Source organism: Armigeres subalbatus, chromosome 3 (genome assembly GCF_024139115.2).
Source record: "Armigeres subalbatus isolate Guangzhou_Male chromosome 3, GZ_Asu_2, whole genome shotgun sequence".
NCBI classification, from domain to species: Eukaryota; Metazoa; Arthropoda; class Insecta; order Diptera; family Culicidae; genus Armigeres; species Armigeres subalbatus.
In genome coordinates this window covers 264,517,465-264,543,271 of record NC_085141.1, presented here as the reverse complement: position 1 = coordinate 264,543,271, position 25,807 = coordinate 264,517,465, and the positions used below count along the sequence as shown (strand labels likewise).

The following is a 25,807-nucleotide window of genomic DNA, read 5'->3' as shown; positions in this document are numbered from 1 at the left end:
AACAAGTGGCCGCGTGAAGAACAACATGGTATCGTCGCTTTCGCGGCGTCGGTCAACCGGGCGGGTTCCGAGCCCGAGGACGGACAGGGGTCCTCGTCAAGGCTGGGGCAGGCGTAGGCACCGCGTCGGCAAGTCCCTCTGTGTGCTGGCGAATAGGCCCTGTCGCAGAGAGGTCAATTTGGGGTGCACGCGGCATTATCATTCTTGATACCAGTCGGGCAGAGGGACCCTTTCCCACCTTCCGAGGACATAGGGCGTGGTAAGGCCACCTGGAAAGCCGCAATGCGCTGGCACGATACCATGGTGTTCTTCTAAAAAAGCGAGTCACGATGTTCGATGCTGCAAGGACACGCAGCTAACCTCGAGGGTGCGTTATGCACTGGCCCCCCTTTGAAGTATTACTTTCTGTTTGTACCGAAGGGACGATGGGCTTGGCGGCAATGGAAACGGTTTAGCGGATCGGGGATGCATTCCTGCCTCCCTCGTTTGGAGGTGGCCCCTAACCTCGTACTTCCTGGACAACCCAGGATGTCTGTTGAGCAGATTCCCCCTCCATTGCTTAGGAAGAAAAAAAAACACACACACACACAGACAGACATCATCTCAATTCGTTGAGCTGAGTCGATTGATATATAACACTATGGGTCTCCGGACCTTCTATCACAAAATCGTCTTGGAAGTGAATATATAGTGAATTTCGTTACACATGTTAAAAAGAACAGGACAGTTTTTTTTATTAAATCCATAAATCCTCCCAAATAATAAATTTAATACGCTTTTTTACAGTGCAATTAATTACCCGACAATATGTACCCAAGATCATTCAACATTCCGTATGGCGCAAGCATTCTACGCACACTACAATCCTCATGTTATGATACAACTCAGTACACAATTGGTGCCTGCAATAATGATTGCACAGTTGCATCATGGAACACTATTCAAAAACATAATGCTATCGGTTTCATATTATCCTACAGTTTCGGTTGAAATGTTTTACCACATGAAAATGAACGGAAAAAGTCAGATCAGTGTCCGTTCCACACACCTTTTGGACAGATTTTGATTTATGTCATTATTCTGTAATCGAACCATGACCGAAGCAAAAAACGCTGTAACTGACGGGAATAAACAAAATCGCCATCTACTAGATCTCAAGATATATTCTCTAAAGAAAAGAAAAAGAACCACCCATACGAATGCCGGTCTTCATTATCTCTGCGTTAAGACATGCGACTACAAAGTAACTCATGCCAAAGGTGGTTTGGATCGAATCCCAACCAATCCCAACAATTGTTTAAGCATTCTTGTTAGGTATATGACATACGGATGCATAAATGACTATTTAGTTTAGAAACCACGCGATTAATGACAATTGATTTGCTTGAGTAATAAGCTATGTCTCAGTTGTGGGATGTGCTTCAAATAAATAACACAAAGACTTATAAGAATGGAATAGTCTGTTGGTTGACATTAAATTTTCATCAATGAACAAATAAATCTGTCGAAAAATTAAAATTTGTATATAATTAAATTACTATTCTGTTTTAAATACACAATAAAATGGATCAGGATAGTGGCTTTTCATTCATTTTATGAATTTCTCTACCGATACACACCACTCTGTTAAATACTTGACCGGCTCCTGTCGACAAATCGGGAGCTGTTGCAAGTCTCACCTCACCAGAGGTATGCACGATGAGCCATTCCCGGTGGGCCAGTAACATGCGAAACGCCCATCACCCGATCCTGCAGCGCGCGGCGAACGATCAGCAGCCGGCTACCGCATCTTGAGACGCTAAAAATAGTCACACATTTCCACGTCGGCAGGGAAATTTTATTGAGACATATTTCCCAATCACCAACACACTCCCGACAGTCGGTGGTACTAACTGCGGCGGCTACTCTCAGCTGGTTCGAATTTCGCTCTCCTCTTTTCACGATTTTCACGCATTCGTCACGCACGATCGTCGGTGATCCATGGTCCAAGCCGGTGGTGGACAGAATGCAAATCACGGAGGAATTCGCTAGCGCTCTGAAATCGTTAGGACCCTGGTGGGTATGATTTCACCGGTGAGCACCGTGCCAGATTTTCCTCCAATTTTCACCTTTAGTCTGTGGGTGGCTGTGATTCAAGTCTGACCTAACCCGGTAGAATCGTTCGGTGACGTGACGACGTGAAAAGTCTCCTCAAGTGAACAGAAGCTTCAACATCAAGTGGTTTGCTCTTGGTTCGCCCATAAACGGCAGAAGAAGGAAAACAAAGTGCAAAGAATTTCAGGAAGGAATTTGCGCTGCCACCGTTTCGAAGACGAAGAGAGAGCGTTCTGTGCTGTTGTTTTTGTAGTTGTGGACCAACGACGGCGGTGTCGCGATAGTGCGCGGTCTGATCTGGTGGGCGAGAAATTTTCACGTAGACCACTGCGCAGAGAGGCTGTGATTTTTGTGCGGAAAAGGTTTTTCTTCGTTAGTGGAATTTCAATTTCAAGTGAATAAGGTACGCATTTGAAACGAAGAGAAATGTCTGATCTGGAGGAAATCGGTGATATGAGCAATTTCGATGCCTGGCTGGAAAAGGATTTTCTGAGTAAAATCAGCCGGCTGGAGACGGAATGTGAAGACTCGAGGGAGAAGATCAAAACGTTGGACAAGGATCTGAAGAAGAAGACCATTGAATGTGATATTTTGCGGGCAAAGGTAGGCAAGTTGGAAACAGTGCCGTCGAACAATGCAGCATCCACCGAGAAGATTGAGATTTTGGAGAAGGAGCTCAAGAGGAAAACAATGGAGCTCGACATTCTTCGATCGAAGTTATCCAATGCGGAAGCGAAACCAGAGGGATCGCAAGACATGGCTGAAAGGGTGAAACAGTTGGAGAAGGAGTTGAAAAAGAGGATAATCGAGAATGGAATTCTGAGAGGAAAGCTTACGGATATGGATTCAGAACCCCCTACTCCAGAGGCTCAGGAGAAAGTTGACGAGCTGATTCGAGGACTTCAACGGACTGAAAGCGTTGTGCTGAAAGAGAAAGTTAAGGAGTTGGAGGGTGATCATGAGGCATCGGAAAGAACCGGCGAACTTGAACGTGAATTAAAGAAAAAGAATATCGAGAGCGACATTTTAAGATCCAAATTGAAACAATTTGAAATCACACCTGCATCAAATCAAGAGTCGAGTGATAAAATCAGAGATTTGGAGAAACTTGTTAGGAAGTATCAGATTGAAGCTGATATTTTGAGAGCAAAGGTGAGCTCTATGGAAAGTGATGCCGCCAACAAAGATGATGAAGATTCGAATGAACGGATTGAAGATCTGGAAAAGGGTCTCCAGAGGAGCACAACAGAAGGAAACATGCTTAGAGCAAAGATGCGAATGTTTGAAAGTGAATCCAGTGCCGCACAAGATTCGAAGAATGAGAAAATTGAAGAGTTGCAGCGTGGATTGAAAAAAAGCACAACAGAAAGTACCATTTTGCGATCAAAACTGAACGAGTTGGAGAACAAACAAACGGCGTCTGGCGCAAGTTCGTATAAAATTGAACAGCTGGAAGCTGAGCTTAAGAAAAAGAACATTGAAAACGATATCCTGAGATCCAAAGTGGAACAATTGGAACGCGTTCCTCTGGCGGACAGCCCAGCGAATGCAAAAGTTGAAGAACTTCAGAAAGAGGTTCGTAAGCTAAAGATCGAAAACGATATTCTGCGATCGAAGCTCAATCATGCCGAAGAGGAACCCACAGAGTCACAAGAATCCACCGATCGTATCAGTGAGCTCGAAAATGCATTGAAGAAACGCATTATCGAAAGTGATATTCTAAGGGCCAAGGTGACTCAGTTGGAGTGTGAGCTTTCGCCAACCAAGAATTCAGGAGAGCGTATTGAAGACTTGGAAAGCGAACTCAAGAAAAAGATCCTGGAAAATGATATTCTCAAGTCCAAGGTCACGCAACTGGAAGGAGAAGTACTGGCCAGTCAATCCAACGGAAAGAAGGGCGAATCACAGGAACTGAAGAAACTGAAGGAGAAGCACGAAGAAGTGCTGAACAAAGCCAAGGAGCTGCTGTTTGAACGTACGAAAACGGTCAAAACTCAGGAGATGCAGATCAAGGCCCTGCAGAATCAGATCGAAAACATCAAGGAAGTCGTTACCGTCACCAAGGACATGCTGAACATTCGAAATATGGAGCACGAGCAGCTGCAGACCCGCTTCGAGAACATCGACAGCAAAATGAAGGCCGAAAGGGAGCGGCAAACGCTGCTCGAGAAGAAACTGGCCGCCTCCCAGAAGCTGTACAACGATTTAAGGGACGAGTACACCAAGCAGGTGGATCTCTTCAAGGTTAGTCGAAAAGATTTGCGATCGGTTATTGGGATTATGTGTGCGAGTGAGAATGCAGAGCGTTTCTGGTTAGGTCCCTTGCGTTACCTTTCTCCTGAGCTTGTGTTTGAATCTGTAACGAATTGCTGCGACGATGGTGAGATGACCGAATCGTCGTGAACAAGTTGAATGTTGGCGTGGGTGCCGGTTCAGCGCAAATAGGCATCAATTGCAGAAGATTTATTCTGCTTGCATGACTCGTGTCGGTCAATTTGAAATAATTTATTATGAAATGAAGTGGGCGTTTGGGTGACACAAATGGGAAAGTACTTCCGCTGAATATTGCGCATCTCTCTTTTTTCTGGATTATTGACTCATTAATGAAACGAATGACGGAAGTAATGTGGAAGAATAAAATATTTTAATTATTTCATTGCTGCCTGAATAGAAATATTTTTATCCATATTTTCGACTGCATTATCATTTATCGGATAACATCGCTGGATAGTTGGAAGTTTATCAGCGAAAAAAATTGTCCGCTGTTGATTAATTAAGTTATTCTACGTAGAAGTGAGCCAGCCCAGGGCTGCAAGCCTCTCTAATAAAAACAAAAAAAATATTTTGGAATTATGTTCCAAGACATAAGGTCAAACCAACAGATGCTGCGTCTCTGAGTTTGTTTGCTGAAGCATGTCACTTAAAATAAAATGCAGATTTCGGAACAGTAGAACGATTTGATAAATTATTTTACAGATTTTCGGTGATTTTGACAATTGAACAAAGAAAAGTTCACAGAGAACCTGTAAAATGATTACCGAACAGTTCTGCGGTTCAGATTTCGGTAAAATTCACAAAAATCTGTGGAATAATACTAAAAATAAGTGTAATAAATAAAAATAGTGTGATAAAGTAACAACTTAAATGATTCCTCAAGTGCGGCAAATGTCGTTCATCACGGTTCCATGCGATTAAAAATTGATAACTTCTGTCTAGAAATTTGTGAGTTGGCCAATCCACGCTTTCCGAAAACGGGGAATCCAACAAATATTCATTGAAATGCCTTCTATTGTACACAAGAATGGGAAAATTCCAGACAAGGGGTGATTCAAATATGACGTCCACTACTTTTTGGGATTTCTAGACCCCCGTCCCCCCTCTGTCACGCTTTTTTGTATACCTAGTACATGTACTGTCACAAAATCTTAGACCCCCTCCCTCCCTATAACCTGTGACATCATTGTTGAACGATCCCCAATGGTAATTTTTTGTCGGTTATTCAAAGCTATTGGCTTTGAATTTGGCACTTCCTCCTTCTTTTTTCTTACTTTATAAATTTCTCACGTTTGCCTTCTCTGTTATCTATATCTCTTATCCCTCACTAAGAAATAAAAATATTATACTAGAAGTAAAACAGAAGAAGACGGAAGAAGGAGGAAGGAAGAAATAGGAAGTGAAAATTGGGCAATCAAAGCGAGTAGCGAGATCACACAACTTTCTTCTTATTTTCCATATTCCACTTCTTACTTCTTTCTTCTTATATCTCACATGGCGCTTTAATTTATCTGAGATTCTTTCGTAAACATTCGGCCAAAAGGCATTTGTTATTTTGTAAAGTGATGTTCGTCAAATAAAGCTTCTAAGAAACATGTGTCAGCCGAAAAGCATTCGGCCCTGTTGTCGTACACTACAATAACTGAATAATTTAGTCGTACACTGTTTTTAATTAAATTCAATGAAAAAATTCTCGAACAAAGAATAGAACCAAATATCTATAAGTGATGAAGGATTTTGATGGCCTAAGATTAATTTAGCGACGTCATCTTCCTCCAAACTTTGAAATGAACACCCGACATATTTATGACAAATAGGTCCGTTAGTAGTAGAAATAACAAAATATCTCACTTCTCATTTCTTGAATCTCTCCTCCAAATTTTAATCATCACTTCACTCTTCTTTTGTATTGAATTGTGAGACGTTTCATAGTGAGAAGTGAATAGTGATGAATAAATTTGAAAAGTGAGAAATGAGAAATGAAAAGTGAGAAGTGAGGTATCTCACTTCTCACTCCTTATTTCCTATTTCTCACTTCTCACTTGGCACTTTTCACTCTTCACAGCATTTTCGACCAATTGACCCATTATGGTAAACGACTTTTTCGGCTCAATGACCTATTACCTAAAGTATGGAAACATATCGAAGTGAAAGCACAAATCATTAATGAAATGTATTAGGCTCGTCTCATGACAGGTGATATTTATTGTTGTTGATACCATAGTTTGAATGTGATCAAACTTAGTTGCTGTAACCAAACTTGCTTAAAACGCTTCATTTGTGTCCGTCCGTGCGTTGTTTTTAACAATTAGTTATAACTAAAAACCTGGCATTCATACGAAAACAAAGCAGTTGTCAACAGCCTTGATATATCCTGGCCACATATTTAGGAGTTCTTAGTAAATAATCAGATGATCAGTTAGACACCATCTCAGCAAAGATGCAGAGAACTCTGCGATCCCCATAAGTGCCACGTTATCTAACCGCAGAAACAACAAGTGTCTGCAATGTGTATTTTCTACAAAAAAAAAACTTGCGCCACTAGCAGTATTCTAATTCTAATGTTCCTTTTTACCCAGAACAACACTAAATATAACCCATTCGGCAGGTCATGATTTCGCTTCCAATACAACGTCTTTAATTAGAAGCAATTTTCCCTATACACCGTGTCCCATGCAACTTGTTTTCCCGCCGGTCTTTGTTTACGTCTCAAACTCCCAACCAGTCATTCAGTCAGTCGTCTATCTGCAACCGTACCGCACCAAAACTCCAACCCAGCCAAAAATAGGTCAGCTCCGATTTCGTTTGAACCAATTTTCCTCGCTTGCACCTTCCCCCATTTCGCCCGCATTGCCTGTTTTTCTTTTCGCTAGAATGTTTCGCACTTTGCTCGTCGAGAAAACCGAGAAAAATAACAAAATACTCTATCGCTTTATTTCTATTCTCTTTTTCTTTCGCACTTTTTAATTTCAGACTACGGCGCGGCAAGCTGGCCTAGACTTTCCCGTAGCAAAAGCAAAAAAATAAGTCTCACTCACACTCCCATTCTCGGTCGCACTCCGCCGGAAAAATACCATCGAAGGGGGAAAAACGCACTCGGAGCCACCCACTAACTACCATTACTACTACTACTACTACCACAACCACTACTACTGCTACTATTACCAACTAGCACACAGCCAAATAAGTGTTATTATTAGTCACGCTTAACCAACCCACTTGCTCCTGCATCGATGTCGGTGCCGGTGCTGGTGGGGGTTGCACCTTTTGCGGCATTGCAAATAAAAACGTCCGACCTCTTTCACCGAGTTTGAAGATGTTTCTCTTCTGATTTCTCCATCCGTCTCTTGTGTTTTTGACCCAATTTGCTGCTGAGGTGTTGAGTGCAGTTGAAAGGTAATGTTGCGTTTATTTTGTGACGTCTGTTTTCTGTGTGGTTTTTTATTCTTCAAGGAATCAGAACTTCATGTTTTGCTTCTATCTGTCATAATATAATCACTGTTCTATTCATTCATTTCAATTCAAGTTCAAAAGAAGAGAAATAGTGTAAATTTATATATGCTAAGACGGACTTCGGACTTTTCAACAATTTTAAGAAATTATACAGCAGGATTACAGTCAGGCACCGACCGTCCAGGTGCGAATAATTCTATATTGTTGTGGACTGCGGTATCATTTTAGCTTTAAGTTATATTTCCAACTAAAAATTATAAATTTCAAGAATTTCAATTTCAATTGTAAAATTCGCTTGATTTCATTCTGAGAAGTGTATCCAGATTTGATAGAATTTTATCATTGACATGTTTCCATTTCAAAGTCCATCTTGCAAAGATAACATTCCGAACTCATGTAATTTAGTACATCCTCTTTCAGAATTTCAAACTTTCATTTCAATTTCAAATCAATCAAATTAAAAATTCAAATCAAATCAAATTTCAAAATTTCATTCACAAAGTGAGCAAATTTGATATTCCAGAGAAAGTTTGGGCTCATGAAGCCATTCAGTTTGTAACCTCTAAAATACACCAATACACATATACAGCCAAAATTGAACGCTTTCGTACATCGGGTTCGGATAGTACTGCTTTCTTAAAGGGACTACTGCTAAAGGACTGTTGGATGTTTCACAATCTTAGAGCCTGTCCAGATTTAGAACTTTTCCTTTAAAGCAATATAGCTCACGAATGATTTAACCGATTTGCATGATTTTCTCACTAATTCGTCTTGGGATTAGCAATATGTATTCATATAAATGAAAAGAAGGAAAATTTTGCTGGAAGAATTAACTATAAAATCGTTAGACGATTCGGGACTGATTTGCGATTTGGGCGTATCTTATTTTGTAAACAAACATTGGAAGGCAAATTCCTGCTAAAACAAGCATTTCCCGGGAAAACCACACTGCAAATGAAGTTCACGTAGCATTTACCTGAAAAAATTTCCACCTGTTTTTTCAGGTGAATGCTTCGTGAATCAAAATGTCAATCTCGATTTATGTGCCTCAGGTAAGTTATACGTGATTTTCAGGTAACAATTGCCGTACAAGATCAACGTAGAATTTACGTGATTTTCAAGTGGATTATGAATAGGATAGGTTCTAGTAAATTTAAATACAATTCATGATTCTTCCGGGCTCACTTTTGGCTTACTCTTTACTTCTAAATTTGCATTTATTAAAGAAAAACAACATTTACCAAGCATTAATGACTACAGAGAACGCATTTCACAACATTATAACAAAATAATTCAGGATTAATCAGTTTTAAGTCAGGGCCCAACTGTAGCCTTTACTGCTTGGAAACTGTTTCCATATTCATATTGATGTTTGAAAACACTTTTATTCATGATCGTAATCCTTGCAAAACACATATCGGCATTTCTGATTTTTTTATGATTATGTTGGCGTTATTTTTCTGGAAGAAACTCTTTTTGGGTATAATCACGGAACTCATACAAATTGCCTTTCCGCATTCTGAAATTATGTTATATTAGAAATGATTCCAATATAGATTTATTCGAAATTCATACTTACATGAGCATGCTGCAGGTTGCAGAATGATAATGTACAAGAGCCAAAAGCTGCCTTGCAATATTCTAACTGATGTCGCCATGTTGTAGAATATACAAATCGTGATAGTTAGTTTATTCACCATTTATGCCATATATAATTTACCAAAAATTCACGTAGAATTTACTGGAGTTTATGGTAGACATCACGTTTATATCGGTAAACTTTAAGTGCATCACATGATGTATATCATATTCAAGTTCTCAAGAGTCTACCTGAATATGCAGGTAAAATGTACGTGCGCGATCGGTTCAGTGCACGATATGTATCCGACAGAATGAGCTTTGCTCTATCAGGTAAGAGAATTAGTTTGAATGAAACAATGTTTATTTACAAAATAAGTTACGCCCAAATCGCAAATTGATCCCGGATTTCAAGTTTATATTTTATGAAGATGCCACCAATTTCGAACTAAAATCGATCTAGAATGCGACGCCGCAATCAACTAAATGATCGAAAAAAAAACAACCTCGTAATATGAGCAGGCCCTTAGATTGTGAAGCTCACTGGTGAAGCGTTTCCCTTCAAATAACTGCACACCACACCTTAAATATAATTATAACGCCAGTGCTTATTTTCATATAAAATGGTCATGTTTGAGGATCAAAACCTCGATTCCTCGAGCAGCTTTAAATGACATAAACTTTTATCAATGAACATTATTTGTGTGCATTAGCATTGAGTAATTCGCACTAGAGATGGGCAAACGGATCATTTCTAAGCATATGCGGTATTTAAAAAAATCTCGTTTCAGGTGGTTCGAAACGAAATTTCGCGGAATTTGAGCATGGCGAAATCTGATTTCTTGATTTTGTTTCGTTTCGCAAAATAATAAAAATTTCGCTGGAAATACCTACCTTTTAACTTAATGGAATTCCGCGGAATTTCGAAACAAATTTAAACTTAAACCATAATGCCTCGTACGGTCTTGTATTATCAAAAATTTTGGCTGCGCTGCTGAACTAAACCATGAAGCTGTTTTCAAAACTCAATGTTATACACACATTTTTATTAACGCTTATTACATAATCTTATTCTGAGGCGAAAAGTGCGCATTTCGTTTGTTAGCCATTTCTAACAGAAAACGTAAAGTATTTTTAACTATTTTATCCTATTTTTTTCGAAAGTGATCCGACTCAACATTTAAGACGTCAATCTCAAGAGTGTAGCGTGGCCGTGGTGCGGATTCCTAGGGCCCTTTGTGAAGTCATTTTAGAGCGCCACTTTCTTATTAAAGGCTGATTTCTTCACTTTCGCTTAGAGCTCCGAGCCCCCTATAAAAAGGTTGAATTTGAAATGATATGATAGCCGGACCTAATGCAGAACAACACCAAGATGAGCGACAGTTACACTGCCACAAAAATAGCTCGTGTGGTTTTATTGATGCTTGGATTTCAATATTTTCAACAGTATTTGGTTCGTCATGAAACAAGGAATCTGTACATACGTTTACATGTCAAAAAGGACCGTTATCACGACCGTACGAGGCATTTTTGTGCCTGTGTAACTGTCGCTCATCTAGGTGATGTTCTGCATTAGGTCCGTTTTGTGTGAAGCAAACACATCTCTGTGTTATTGATTTTAAGCGTGTATCTTGGTGCAGAGGATTTTTCTAGTGAGAAAATGTATGCTAAGGCTATGTTCATTTAGAATCCGGAATCATTTATTGCATTGCAGCGCCACGGAAAGTGACCGCTGCAAGAATTCTTTTACAGCGGGTTGTCTACCTAGGCGCCCACTTGCTGTGGTATAAATTTCACGAAGTTTCGTGCAGCGTGTCAAAAATTATTCCAGATGGAAGCCGATAGGAGAGAAAAAAGTCTGCACACCCACGTTGATAATCCTGTTCATCGACGATGGAACCTACGTCAAAATGGATTTCGGACAGCTTCCTAGCCAAAAATTCTACATGGTGACGGCACGAGGAGTACTTCCTGCAAAGTTTAAGTTTGATATTTGGACAAACTTGCAAAAAAAAAACGGATGATTTTGGCAAGGGATATGCAACTGTGGGGCAAAGACCTATATGTTTGTGACGAATAAGACGATGGACTCGAAGCTGTACAAGGAGGAATGTCTCAAAAACCGCGGTCGACCTTCCATAAAGCCCATAAAGGTCCCGTGAAGTTTTGGCCAGATTTGGCGAGTTGCCACTACAGCCGGGAAGTCATCCAGTGGTACCGCGATAATAACGAAGATTTCATCGATAAAAACATAAATCTACGCAACTGCCCACTGCCAACTGAATTTTCACTAGAAACAAGAAGAAATTATTTGTATCAATGATGTTTACTTAAAGTACAGTGAATTACCCTTGTTTTGATGTATTAACCTTCTTTGTACGTACGATACCGATGATTTTATTATTCCGGATTCTAAATGGACATAGCTTTATTAATAACTCTCTATCTGCGTATACGCCTGGCAGATGTGGATATATAAAAGAGTATCCCACTAGATAAAAAATAAAATCTATGCATTCATTTCCTGGTTTTGAGTTAGCTCAATACCATAAAATCAAGCTGATAAGACAATATGAAGTATGCTTCAGCATAATTACATAATTCTTAAGTGAAATAAGGTTTTTTAGCAGAATTTGAATCCGAACATACAAAAGATCTCACAATTTCTATATTATATAGGGGGAATGACGGCTTTAGTAGGTTTTATTCTATTATTGTCAGGGGTTTTCTTTATGACTGATTATGCTCAAATTTGGCCTAAATATTCTTTGCATATCATATTTATCCAAAGGTGGCGGCAGCACTACGAAGAACACTTGAATGGCGATGTGGCTGACGAAGATGGCGGTATGGTGATGGACCTGGGAGAACGCGCGCAGGACATAATTCTACCGGCTTCAGATCTCCAGGAAATCCAGGAGGAGATTGGCCGGCTCAAGAACAACAAAGCCCCTGGGGTTGACCAACTACCAGGAGAGCTATTTAAACACGGTGGTGAGGCACTGGCTAGAGCGCTGCACTGGGTCATTACCAAGATTTGGGAGGAGGAAGTTTTGCCGCAGGAGTGGATGGAAGGTGTCGTGTGTCCCATCTACAAAAAGGGCGATAAGCTGGATTGTAGCAACTACCGCGCAATCACATTGCTGAACGCCGCCTACAAGGTACTATCCCAAATTTTATGCCGTCGACTAGCACCAACTGCAAGGGAGTTCGTGGGGCAGTACCAGGCGGGTTTTATTGGCGAACGCTCCTCCACGGACCAGGTGTTTGCCATTCGCCAAGTACTGCAGAAATGCCGCGAATACAACGTGCCCACACATCATCTATTCATCGACTTCAAAGCCGCATATGATACAATCGATCGGGACCAGCTATGGCAGCTAATGCACGAACACGGTTTTCCGGATAAACTGACACGGTTGATCAAAGCGACGATGGATCGGGTGATGTGCGTAGTTCGAGTTTCAGGGGCATTCTCGAGTCCCTTCGAAACCCGCAGAGGGTTACGGCAAGGTGATGGTCTTTCGTGTTTGCTATTCAACATCGCTTTGGAAGGTGTAATACGAAGAGCAGGGATTAACACGAGTGGTACAATTTTCAATAAGTCCGTCCAGCTATTTGGTTTCGCCGACGACATAGATATTATGGCACGTAACTTTGAGAAGATGGAGGAAGCCTACATCAGACTGAAGAGGGAAGCCAAGCGGATCGGACTAGTCATCAACACGTCGAAGACGAAGTACATGATAGGAAGAGGTTCAAGAGAAGACAATGTGAGCCACCCACCGTGAGTTTGCATCGGTGGTGACGAAATCGAGGTGGTAGAAGAATTTGTGTACTTGGGCTCACTGGTGACTGCCGAAAATGACACCAGTAGAGAAATTCGGAGACGCATAGTGGCTGGAAATCGTACGTACTTTGGACTCCGCAAGACGCTCCGATCGAATAGAGTTCGCCGCCGTATCAAACTGACAATCTACAAAACGCTAATTAGACCGGTAGTCCTCTACGGACACGAGACCTGGACGATGCTCGTGGAGGACCAACGCGCACTTGGAGTTTTCGAAAGGAAAGTGCTGCGTACCATCTATGGTGGGGTGCAGATGGCGGACGGTACGTGGAGGAGGCGAATGAACCACGAATTGCATCAGCTGTTGGGAGAACCATCCATCGTTCACACCGCGAAAATCGGACGACTGCGATGGGCCGGGCACGTAGCCAGAATGTCGGACAGTAACCCGGTGAAAATGGTTCTCGACAACGATCCGACGGGCACAAGAAGGCGAGGTGCGCAGCGGGCAAGGTGGATCGATCAGGTGGAAGATGACTTGCGGACCCTCCGTAGACTGCGTGGTTGGCGACGTGTAGCCATGGACCGAGCCGAATGGAGAAGACTCTTATGTACCGCACAGGCCACTTCGGCCTTAGTCTGAATAAATAATAAATAATAATAATAATATCAAAGAATATTGTGGCCAAATTTTATAAAAGCCAAAGCCGTCTTTTCCCCTACCTACTAATATAAAACTCAGATTCGGAAGTACACACTTCACGATGAATTTATTTGAAAGCGGCGTTAATGCTGGGGTATTACCTTATCGTTAACTTGCACGCGGCAATTTATCACAGACTGCTTCTTCTGTTACTATAACCACAGACAAACAGACATAACACATTGAACATTCACTCATCATATTCATCGTCGTACACACACTAACGACATCTGTTGTTTTCACAAAGTTGGGCAAATCACGCACCAGATGGCGATAGTGGGCAAACGTCTAACTTGAGCAAATCCTATGCGCGCGCCACGAGTGATCGATTGGCCAACTAATGATTATTTGAATTGACAAGTAAATCAGTGAACGATAAGAATTTCACGAGTGTTATGTCTGTTTGTCTGTGCTATAACTCTATTAATCGCAATGCAGTTATTGGACTTCGAAAAAAATAAAATCAAAATTGGGAAATTGAAAAATTTCGCGGTATGAAAATAAAATTTCGTTTCATTTCGTAAAATTACGAATTAATTGGATCTTGATTTCGTATCGTTTCGAAGTCTCGAAAGTAAATTTATATTTCGACTCGATTCGTTTCGAATCAACATAGGCGCTTTAAATTTCGTTGCGTTTTGTTTCGTTTCGTTTCATTAGGAAAAAAATTGTTATCGCATACCCTTACATTTCGTTGATCGGATCAGATCTGGGTCATTCAGTCGGATCATTAGACTAGACGGATCGGATCTTTAAGCAAAACGTAAGAGGAACGCAAAAGGGTGAAACGGTTGTCATTCAGGACTACGCTTTTGACCCATCCAGACAATAATTTCACCCCTCTCTTGCTCACAAGCGTATATACCAAGCGAACCTACAATACCCTTTTTATTCTGTAATTTCTTACAAATTGTTAGATAATGTGCTTATCTGGTGAACCGAATCTTTCAAAAAGTGAGCTACGAATCATTCACTCACTTCAAAGATCCGGATCTGAACGCCCATCTCTAATTCGCACAAACTCACAGGTGTTTCAATCCCAGAGTAGCATCACTTTCAACCGTTACCACAACAGCTATTGATTTGGAAATAATCACTATCGCTTAAATGGAAGCAAGGCACTTTACAACAGTCGAAATCTGTCCTGGGCACGGAATCGCAGGGAGAATCATTGCCATCAGAATTGGCTCATGGATAAACTGTTTAGAGGAATTCTTAGAGTGTACGTAAGCAAGATTTTTTCAATTTCGTTTATTTGGTAGGCTCAGGCGTGTATAACACTTTACGGAGCCATGGTTCTTTGTGATGTATACAATCAATATCATTTTATTATGAAGTTAGTAAGAGAGGGGAAGAAGCCAACGTACTCGTGGTGACTCAAGGAAGTCAGGGAATCATCATACCCAAAGAATATCAGCGTACGTAAGGAAGTTTTATCAGCAGCGGAAGAAACGAATATCCCGAGCAGCACAAATCAGACAAAAATGGTTGCAGCAACTTAATTGTGACTGAATCCGGTCAGTAACCTATGTGGAATAAGTGTGGTGCTAGGGATGGAAGCTAATGAGGATTTTTCACCTGAGCTAACGTAAAATTCTGTAAATCTCGGTGAATTATAGAAAAATTGAAAACCTACAGAAATAGGTACCGATGGTGGAATCTAGACCAACATTTGAAAAGGGCGTAACAGCCAAATTTTATTCCTTTTTATTCTGCGTCTACATATAGAGCTATATATGTGGACAAAGAATCAGAAGGAATAAATTTTGACTGTCACGCCCTTTTCAAATGATGATCTAGAAATATCATCTATTCATTTTTTTCGGCACAAGCTCAAAAACCAATGATATTAATGTTAGTTTGCCAAATCATCATCGTAGTCGGCGTTGGAACATTTTGTAGATCGACATGTAGTCAAATGGCATTTGGGCAAATGACATTTCGTCGAAAAGACGTTTAGTCGAAGGGACATTTGGTCGAATGAAAATGGTTTTCTTATTATTTTTAATGAAACTCTTTCCACAGACAAACAGACGTAACACTGATGAAATTCCCATCGTCCATGCTCTAAACGGTCGTTTTAAATTACACTGATTACTTGTTTCACACCTAGAGGCGCGCACATCGTTTACCTTTCGATTTGACATCTCACACTAGCGCCGTCTGTTGACAATGTCGTACTAAACATCATTTCGTGCAACATGCACGCGAGATGGTGATAAAGTAACTGGGCTATGAATTTTTCAGGAAATTGTTGCCTAAATTTATGAAAATTCAAAGATGGAACCCTCGTTAATTATATACGAAGCACTTTCAATTCAATCAGTCAATTCTTGACTCATTGAAACTATCAAAACTCCAACATTTCTCAACCGATTTCAGAGATCAGCATATCGTTGGAAAAAAGAAAAGTGTGGCCTCAATAATAAATCAATAATAAAAATAGAGTATGCCATATTAAATTTGCTCGCCATTCTGGATTTAATTTTGAAAACTATTTTTTGTTAGGTTTGCATCCACCATTTTAAAATAGTAATACAGGCCACACTCTTGCTTTTTCCAAAAATATGCTGATCTCTGAAATCGATTGAGAAACGTTGGAGTTATGACAGTTTTGGTGAGTCACTAATAAGGTACCAGTCAAAACGATTAATGCAAGAGATGGCGTTTTTTCAGTGGTAGTAAAATCGAAATTTCATCACTATAAAACTACTAATCAGTGCAAACTAAGTGCAGGAGATAATCTTTTCACCTCATACTTCATTCCTTATCACTACTATCTTCTAAAACACTTCCATTTTCCATAAATTTGCAAAATACTTGATTTTCCCATACATTTTTTCGATTTCCAACTACCATTCTTCCATGAGCTCATGGTGGAAAATGTGAAAATCTCAGAACATAGAGTAGCAGGCTTAACAACACAGATAGAAACGCTGGTATCGCCACTCAGTGACGAGTACCGTAAACATGGTGCACGGAAGGTTGTTGTCTACACTTTTTACGGCTGCTGCACCCTGGAAGTAAATGTCATCGAAGTAAACAGTCGGTCCTTTATTGACAAAAATCGAGGGGTCCATAAAAACTATTTCGTCCATAACTAACGAGGAGCCCATCTTTCTGAGGAAATTAACCCGGATCGTTCACATATACTCGCCGAAAGTTTTAGTGGCCCGGTCTCAGTGAGAATTACTTTCATATGCTCTAATGTCTATTCGACGTAATGCCTTTCCGACCAAGTGTCATTTGACGAAACATACAGGTGGTATACTGCCGCTAACCGCAAGTCAGACTTATCTGTATATGGACGCCATATCCAGATAAGTCTGACTTGCGGTTAGCGGCAGTATAGATCTATCGTAGTCGGTTAGAGCAAATATATTAGATTAACACAATAGTCCACTCTGGCTGATTTCGAAAGACAACACAGTAGCGCCGCGGTGTCACAAAAGGCAAGGAATGTAGTGAAAAGACATGTCCAAATGATGTGCTAGAAATCATAATATGATTCCATTATGATATCTGAATTTGAAAATCAAATTTTGTAAAATGTAATTCAAATTGTTAAACATTGTTATATTGTTGTAATTTTTCAATCATTGCTATCGCTTTCAGTCGTTAGTTGCCTTCTATGACGCAAGATGGTGTGATTGTGCTGTCCGTTGCCTAATAAGTACATGGGGATTCTCGAAGTGGACTATATTGGTAATAGAGTATATTTGGTTAGCGGGATTTTCCAAAGTAAATATCAAGTCGGAAATATACCGTTTTCCTATTATTTATTTTTTTTATGAACTCATCATTCTTAGATCAATATTGAAGCAATAATTATGTGACTTTTTGAACAACTGCAATTAACAATATTTAATTGTTATTGACTAAAGTCATTCGACTAAATGTACCAAGATTATTCATTCGAAAATCCGCTTTCGAACTAATGTCCTTTCGACCAAACGTCATTCGACCAAAGGTATTTCGATCAAATGTACAAAGATTCTTCATTCTAAAGTCTGCTTTCGACTAAATGTCCATAAGACCAAATGTCCATTTGACGTAGTGTCCTTTTGACCAAACGTCATTCGTCCAAGTGTCATAAATCTCTAGTTGACAACAATTTAATTTTCGACTAAATTTCCCTTCGACCAAATGTTCATTCGAAGTAATGTTCTTTCGACCAAATGTCATTCAACTAAATGTCATTCGACCAAATGTCTTTCAACAAAATGGTATAGTTTCGGTGCAGAGTCTATATCTTTTCGTAAAATGGCATTTAGTCGAATGACATTTGGTCGAAGGGATCAAATGTTCAATATTAAACAATCATTCAGACCTAGTAAGCATCCACACGTTAATTAAAAATATTTTAATTACAAATCATTGATTTCTGATGGGTAATGCAACTGAAAATAGATTAAAGAAAATATTTTTTTGTCCGAACAGGGCAAAATAAATGAATGCCGTAAAGCTGATCAAATTTTCATACTTATGAGCAATATGCGTGCACTATCTTAAGAACTATACAGAAAGTGCGATTACTCATGTTTTGATATAAAAGAGTTCATGTTTTTGTTATAAATTAGTTAAATGGAAGGTAGCGAAATATAGCACAGCAATTTTTTTGTGATTCCAATTATCGCCACTGGCGAAATTCCGTTCACTGTTATGAGAATTAAACTTGTATTAATTTTCGCCACCGGAGTAATAATGCTCCATGATGGCTGATGAGCTGCGACATCTCAAAACGCGAAATATTTACAACAGATATTGTGACGGCACAACAAGCGTAGTCCAAACTCCGGGTGTTATTGAATCCAACATCTGTATATATGTATAAAACAACATTTCAAAGGATAATAACAATAAAGGAGTGACTAAAATTAGATGACGGGATGGCGAAAATTAAAAACATGGCGAAATTTGAATCATAATACCTTAAACTTGAACATCATATTTATCCGAAATAGCAATAATTTATCGTCATACTTAAATAAGAATTACTAGAAAAGGATTAGTTTTATCTTTTAATCTTGAAACCTTCAGAACTATTAGAATCAGTACTGAGATTTTAATTTTCATTTAGAGAGGTTACGCGATATTTACATTCTATTCTCTTTTGCTTTCAAAGAAAACAAAAACAATGAAAGGAATTCCGATAAATTTTCACGGATTTTTATTTTATGAAAGCGCATCAAACTATTGTAAACTGTTTCTGTTTCTTCTTCAATAATGTAATCGAAAACCAGGAACAATTTAATTATTTTATTGACTAGTCGTCGTTATTTGCACAGATCTATCAAAACTATTAAGAAATTTAGATTTCAAAGCAAAGCAACATTCCCATCATGACTGCTTGAAATGTGACAGGTGACTGGGAATCCGCTACATTTTCATTTGGTCTCTTGAAAATGAAAATGCAACTATTTTTGCTTTCTCATGACGAGCACGAAAACTACCAGTACTGATTAGAATGATTTGCATTCTAAGAAGATTATCACGATAAACAAAATTAATGAATTTTCTTATGCATATGGTAAGTGAAATGGGCTCTCTTGGGGTCTCATCCTACAAGTCTGCCAAAAAGGCGTTTGGTGCGATTCGCTGTACCCCGATCAAATGCAGTTATTTTTGTTTTGACAATGACACTGACGTATACAGTGCTGCCGTTTCTTTCATATTTATGCTAATTTTATTTCATATTTTTCTGGTCATTTGTCCGAAAATGCCGCTTGGCCGAGATGGTTGTATTTCAGAAAGGGTTATATGATCGGAAACGCCGTTTTACCGAACAAGCCATTTGCCCGAACAATAATGAATGTTACAAGAGTGAAGTGATTAATGATAATGGAGAATTGAAAAGTAACAAGTGAGAAATGAGATTTGAGAAATGAGGAATAAGAAGTGAGACACTGCTCACTTCTATTTCCTTTCTCCGCATTTCTTACATCCCACTTCACAAGTATCACTTAGCACTTCTCACATTTTAACGTGAGTAGTAAGATTTTTCACTTCTTGCTTCCCATTTCTCATTTACCAATAATCGAACAATAATGAATAAGAATAGTAAAAAAATATTAATACCTATCCTATTAATGATCATAGAGAAGTGAGAAATGTGTTCCATCTCATTGAACATATATTCATCTTATCGCCAACCAAAGAAATACAGCACCAATTTCGTTGCTTCTTATTGCTAACATGTGTCCTTACTGCTGAAAAAAATCACAAGAATAAGAAATTCAAGGAGCAGTAACGCTACTAAAATCCAGTTTTCTACGCTCACCATAATGGCGGATGCAATAGAAAAAATACAAGAACTATCGCTTAACTTTTCAAAAGGACCTTAGTAACATTTTTTATGAACTAATTTGAATAGCGCAATCAACAGAACAACATGAAAGCTATTGATTGTAGTATTCCAATTAATTCATGAAAAAAATGTTACTTAGGTCCTTTTGAAAAGTTAAGCGAGAACTGTTTCCCTACACTGAATTGAAATTTTCATCTCAGCAAACATTGGTTTTCACGTTACCTGCGATACCCATTAATTTGTTTATTCTTTCATCAAAAAACAAACATTCTGCAAGACTTCAACATTTTGAAGCTGATTCACTCATTTCTTCTTCTTCTTCTTCAATGGCTCTACATTCCAACTCGAACTCGGCCTGCTTTTCGTCTTGGCATTATTAGTTAGCATTTCCTTAGTTATTAATTGAAAGTTTTTCTATGCCCGCCATTGCATGAGTTGAGTATGCATCTGTGTGGCAAGTACAATTGATACACTATGCCCAGGGACTCGAGAATGTTTCCAACCCGAAAACATCCTAGACCGGACCGAGAATCGAACTCGCCATCTCCGGATTGGCAATCCTACCACGCCTTCGCTCGCTAGGCTATTGGATTCACTCATTTACTATGCCTAATAATTCTTCTTTTATTTTGGAAAATGTCGAAAAATATTGGAAATATCGAACCATATAGGTTGCAATGGCAAGCATATGATCAGAGGAAGAGTGTGTATTTTGTTCAGGGGCCGTGTATCCGTTATGCAAGACAGAATGCGTTGGACTTACAATCGTATCGTTCCATAAAGCCTGATAAAGTCACTCATCGTTGGTTCTACTCCTAAGTTATTTTCAAATTGCCATTTCACTTTCTTACACAGCATTATTCTGACTTGGATTTCTTCGGATCTGTTACAATTCCTTCTGATATCCTGCGAAGGAGTAATTTACTTCCAAGCTTTGGAAATTGCCTGGAACAGGCTTAAAAACAACTCAAGCATTTATCTGTCAGTCAGACCAAGAACGTAATCACGTTGTCATGCAAAGGAACGCCAAGTCTGTCTGATTCTAGGATTCTTAATGAGAACTGATTGACCTAATGAACTTTGGATTGCATATTTGGGCCGTATTAGTAGTGCACCAAACATATGGTATCCGGCTTTATGTACATTTTTTAATAGAGACAAATACAACAACTTAATGGAAGTCATAGCCAAACGAAGGAAACAACGTTTACTTGGACGAAAATTTCAGTTCAGTGTCGGGAAACAGTTCTTGTCAAATTATTTATAGCATCCGCTATTATGGCGAGCGTGGAAAGCTTGATATGCCAAGAATAGTGACTACTCGATAAATTCATCATATTCCTTGATGTCTTTGAGTTGAAAGTGATAATAAACACAAAAATAAAGCAGATGATGCACACTTTCATACCCTGTCACGGAACAATTTTTTTGAGATTTTTGGGAATTTGATTGCGGTACTGGACTTCACACTTTTCACATCCACTATTGTTGAGCTAAACGACATGTTTAGCAAAAATTCAGCAGACGACATTTACATTACGACATTACGCCAAATTAAATTTTTAGCCAAACGGCCCTTTCTTCCGAACGACATTTCGAACAAACGACTTTTTCGACTAAATAACATTTTCAACCCCTTTCTACCAAACGACTAAGACTCGGTTAAACGGCATTTCTGATCAAATGACCACTTCCAGATGTCAAGATGTCCAGAGAACCGTTTCAGCCAAATGTCCCATTCAGCCAAATGGAATTCGGTCAGATGGCTTCCGGCAAATGGCTTTTGATCGAATGGGTTTCGGCTAAACTATCATTTTCTATAATGTTATTTATATGCACATCGAGTTTCCCAACATTATTTATAACTAATGTCCATGAAATGAAAAATGAAATACTTCATGATAGCATTTCATCAAACTTATTCCGATTTTGACACCATCGAAAAGTGTCAACAATTCATGGGACTCGTTTTTTAACTGCAGTACTTCAGAAATAGTGATTTTTGGTGGAATTCATACAAACTTTCGAAAATAGTATCTGGTATCTCTGTTCACACTATCGATACGATAGAAATATAAAAATATGTATTTGACAAGAAGATCATAGCAAATGAGTAGCAAAGGGCAGAAAATAAAAAAATGACCCTTGAAAAATAACGGAATATGTATTTTGGGAACACTTGGAAAGCTTGCAGATGCATCATAAACTATTCTGAGGGTGAAAATGATGTAAATCGAATAAAGACATAGACAGTACCTTGTGCAAGTAGCATCATGAAGATTTAGGCAACAAAGTTGAGAATTCTCAAGTTTGAAGCAAACAATCAAGTGCAAAATTGGTTTAATTTGTAGTTTATATGATTTTCTTCATGACTGTACACAAAACCCTCTTTTTGTGGCACTCATTGGGGAGGAAGTTAAGAGAATATGACATGAAAAGAATTTGAATTTTCACTCAATTCATAATCATAGCAACCCAAATTGAATAAAGAATTTTTGATATGGTACATGCACAGACATACCTTCAACACTTGTAACATTCCAAGCCATCCAAGAGTTCTAAGAACTGGAGTAATTTGGTTTTATGGATCAAATGGACATTAACTAGATTTTAAAGAGAGATAAGAGCCCTTTGGTTACGCATGTAGGCCTTAAAGCATACACTCCAGGGAATTATTGGATGACCTCAAACAAAACACTTATTGGAGGCGTATCCTATTTGATTTCCTATTTCAATTTATTTTTGTTTAGTAAAATTTGAAATTTTTAAATAAATTATATATTTTTTTTATTGAACTGATGATTCAAAAGTGATGTCTAAGAATTGGGAAAAAAATCCGCAGTCATTTGTTGTTGGATTTTTCAGTACAAAAATGATTACCGTTTATGCTTTAAAATGTCACGTTTCCACAGAGCCCGGTAAAAAAGAATTTTTTTTTTAATGAGCGTAATTGATTTTGGCCTTGAATTTTCAAAAGGCTATTGTGGTTTAAAATCAACTATTTTGATCAACCGATGTGCTTAAATCAAATAATAGATTCTGTTCTTTCCGGTTGAATGAATTTAGCTGAATAAAGATTGTAGAAGCCGTTTCAAATTTAAATGTCAAATACAATTACACCAGTTTGAGAAATGTTCCTAGAAATATTCATACCAGGAAATGCCAATTCAGAAACCTGATTTTAACATATCTATAGCCTGCTTTGCAACGGTTCTACCTAGGGACTCATTTCATTTCAACATGACAGATTAAGTTTTATTTAATTTTACATTCCTTTCCTTCGGAACGAGCTCTGATTATTTATTTTCTAATACCTACATATAAAATGTTTCGTCTCCATCGTACCCTTAACTTTAAGAACAAAGTTTTCAACTCCTAACTCGGGTATACATTCGTGACAATTAAAATAGGCCTCTCCCGCTTGTTCCTCTTCCAGGACATCCAAAAGTGCTACACCGAAAAGATCGAGCTCATCAAAGAGGAAGTCGAGCAGGTCCGGAACGGACGGAAGTAAAGGCCATAACAGTAATAGCAACAGCAGCAACAACAACAACAGCCCTCCCACAAACATCAACAGCAGCAGCGTCCTCCATCCCGACGAAATACGGCCGGGCAGCAGTTTTACCTTCCGAGAAAATTCCGATCCCGGTGATGCCGAAACACAAACCGGGTCCCACCACTGCTGCCGGACATCGTAGGCGAGGCGGGGCCATTAGTTTTTATTCGCATTCTCGCATAAAAGTCATATTTCAAACCATCATCATGAGGTGAACTAGAGCATGTTACGCTAGGACGTGCATATGGGGCTCGTGTGTGCCGATAAGAGGGTGGGACAGATTCTCGGTATTCGCTAGGGCAGATTTTTCGGGTTGAATTTGGGGATTGTTTTAACCTTTTGTTTTCAGATTTACCTATATGTCGCCGTCCTCAATATCGATTTAATTTTCATTTCTTCAATAGTTACTGTTAGTGAGATGTTGTACTGAGTAATCAATAAATTCTTCCCTATCATCATTCGAATGCTTGCAGAACTGTGATTAAATTTAATCAAACCCAAAAAATTCACTACGGATGTCTAAATCGAGCCTCACCCTAACTTGCGCGCACACGTACATGTCGTTGGCCTACGCCGTAAACAAGATATCCATTTTATCTCGCCTGTCGTTGATGAGGGAGAACTACACTGCGCTGTCCCAGAATTAGGGGGGGTAAGATTAAATAAACAGAAAGACTACAAATGTGCGAGTAAATGCTTTAACGGAGGATTGAGTTACTTTTGGTGTGAAGAAGCAAAACCTACAAATAACGGCGTAATATGGATTGTAGATGAGCTTGAAATATGATCAACATTGTTAGGCCAGTCACACGAGAAAAGATGGAGTGAGGTTTAGTTCATAGAAAAAACAAATCGATCGTAGAAGCAGGTGTGCGTTGTTTCAGATGTGACTATTTATTGGAACCATAATCCCTGAGCCTACCGACAGGATAACGACAAGAATAAATTTAGTAATTAGTAAAATGACATGTAAGCTATTCCCAATATCTAAAAAATAATGTACTGCAGAGTTGACGTCAACTTGATTTATTTTACACTATCTCTCGATTGCATTCAGCTGAATAATGAGAAATAAAAATTATTATAGTCTATTACTTCTCTTACAATATCACAAGTAAACTGAATTGTAGTTGTCGTGTTGCGGTTTATGCTGCTCAAACCTAACTCATTATCATACACCGTTGGCCCTCAATAATTTGAACGGTACTTATTTCGTTTTAACGGAACTTATTTTAATTTGAAAACCTAATCACTCCATGAGTATAAAAAAAGCTGGTTCCGTTTATTTGCACACCAGATCTTTGAATTGTACCTCCCAGAGCTATGATGAATAACATATCAGAGAGCACATCGTCATGTCCAATCCATCTGGCGTCACGAACGAATCGGATGTCTCACCAGACATTCTGATGCTGGATTTGGACCATCCAGCGTCGCAGGAATCAGCCTAAGAAGCTTTGCCGGAAAGACATGTTCTGTTTGACTAAGTCGTATGCTGCCTTAAAACCAACAAACAGATGATGAGTCCATAAGTTGTTTTCCCGCAATTTATCAAGAATTTGTCGCAGAGTAAATATCTGGTCCTTTGTTTCCTTTGTCTGCGCAAACGGGCGCAGTCTGCCCAACAAAATTCAAGCGAGTATCTTGTAGGTAGTATACCTAGATTCGATAATTAGTACAATCGAGGTAATCAAGCCTGATGAAAGTTTTTCGCTTTGCGATCCCTCGCATCTTTTAGGAGCTCGGCCACGATTCCGTCCTTTACAGCGGTCTTACTTAGCTCTCGAACCGTCTTTCTCACTTCGTCTTCCTCATTGATGGCTCCACTGCTTTTCCATCATCGTCAATCCTAATTCCGCTTGTGCCCTCTTTGTCCGATTATCCGTTCAACAATAGCTCAAAGTGCTACTTCCATGTAGCAGATATGTACCCCCGCTCGGTCGGTCAACAGATTTTCGGAGTTGTCATTTATCATGACTGGTGTAGGTGCGCTTTACTTGCCTATGTTGTTGATCGTTTTGTAGTACTTTCACTCGGCGTGCTTTGCAATTG

At 39.1% G+C, this 25,807-nt stretch overlaps 1 protein-coding gene across 3 annotated transcripts; it reads left to right on the top strand.

The window, feature by feature from the left end:
- Window positions 1-1,976: 1,976 nt before the first annotated feature.
- Window positions 1,977-24,836, top strand: LOC134224041 (uncharacterized). 3 transcript variants are annotated; one of them, XM_062703279.1, is made up of 2 exons: window positions 1,977-4,338; window positions 23,610-24,836. In XM_062703279.1, the coding sequence occupies exons 1-2, from the start codon at window positions 2,521-2,523 to the stop codon at window positions 23,895-23,897; spliced, it is 2,106 nt and encodes a 701-aa protein (XP_062559263.1). In that variant the 5' UTR covers window positions 1,977-2,520; the 3' UTR covers window positions 23,898-24,836. The 3 variants fall into 3 exon arrangements, with proteins under 3 accessions (XP_062559263.1, XP_062559265.1, XP_062559264.1); XM_062703281.1 differs by lacking the exon at window positions 23,610-24,836 and adding an exon at window positions 7,342-7,683 and having other exon boundaries at window positions 1,986-4,338; XM_062703280.1 differs by having other exon boundaries at window positions 1,988-4,338; window positions 23,636-23,887.
- The last annotated feature ends 971 nt before the right edge of the window (window positions 24,837-25,807 follow it).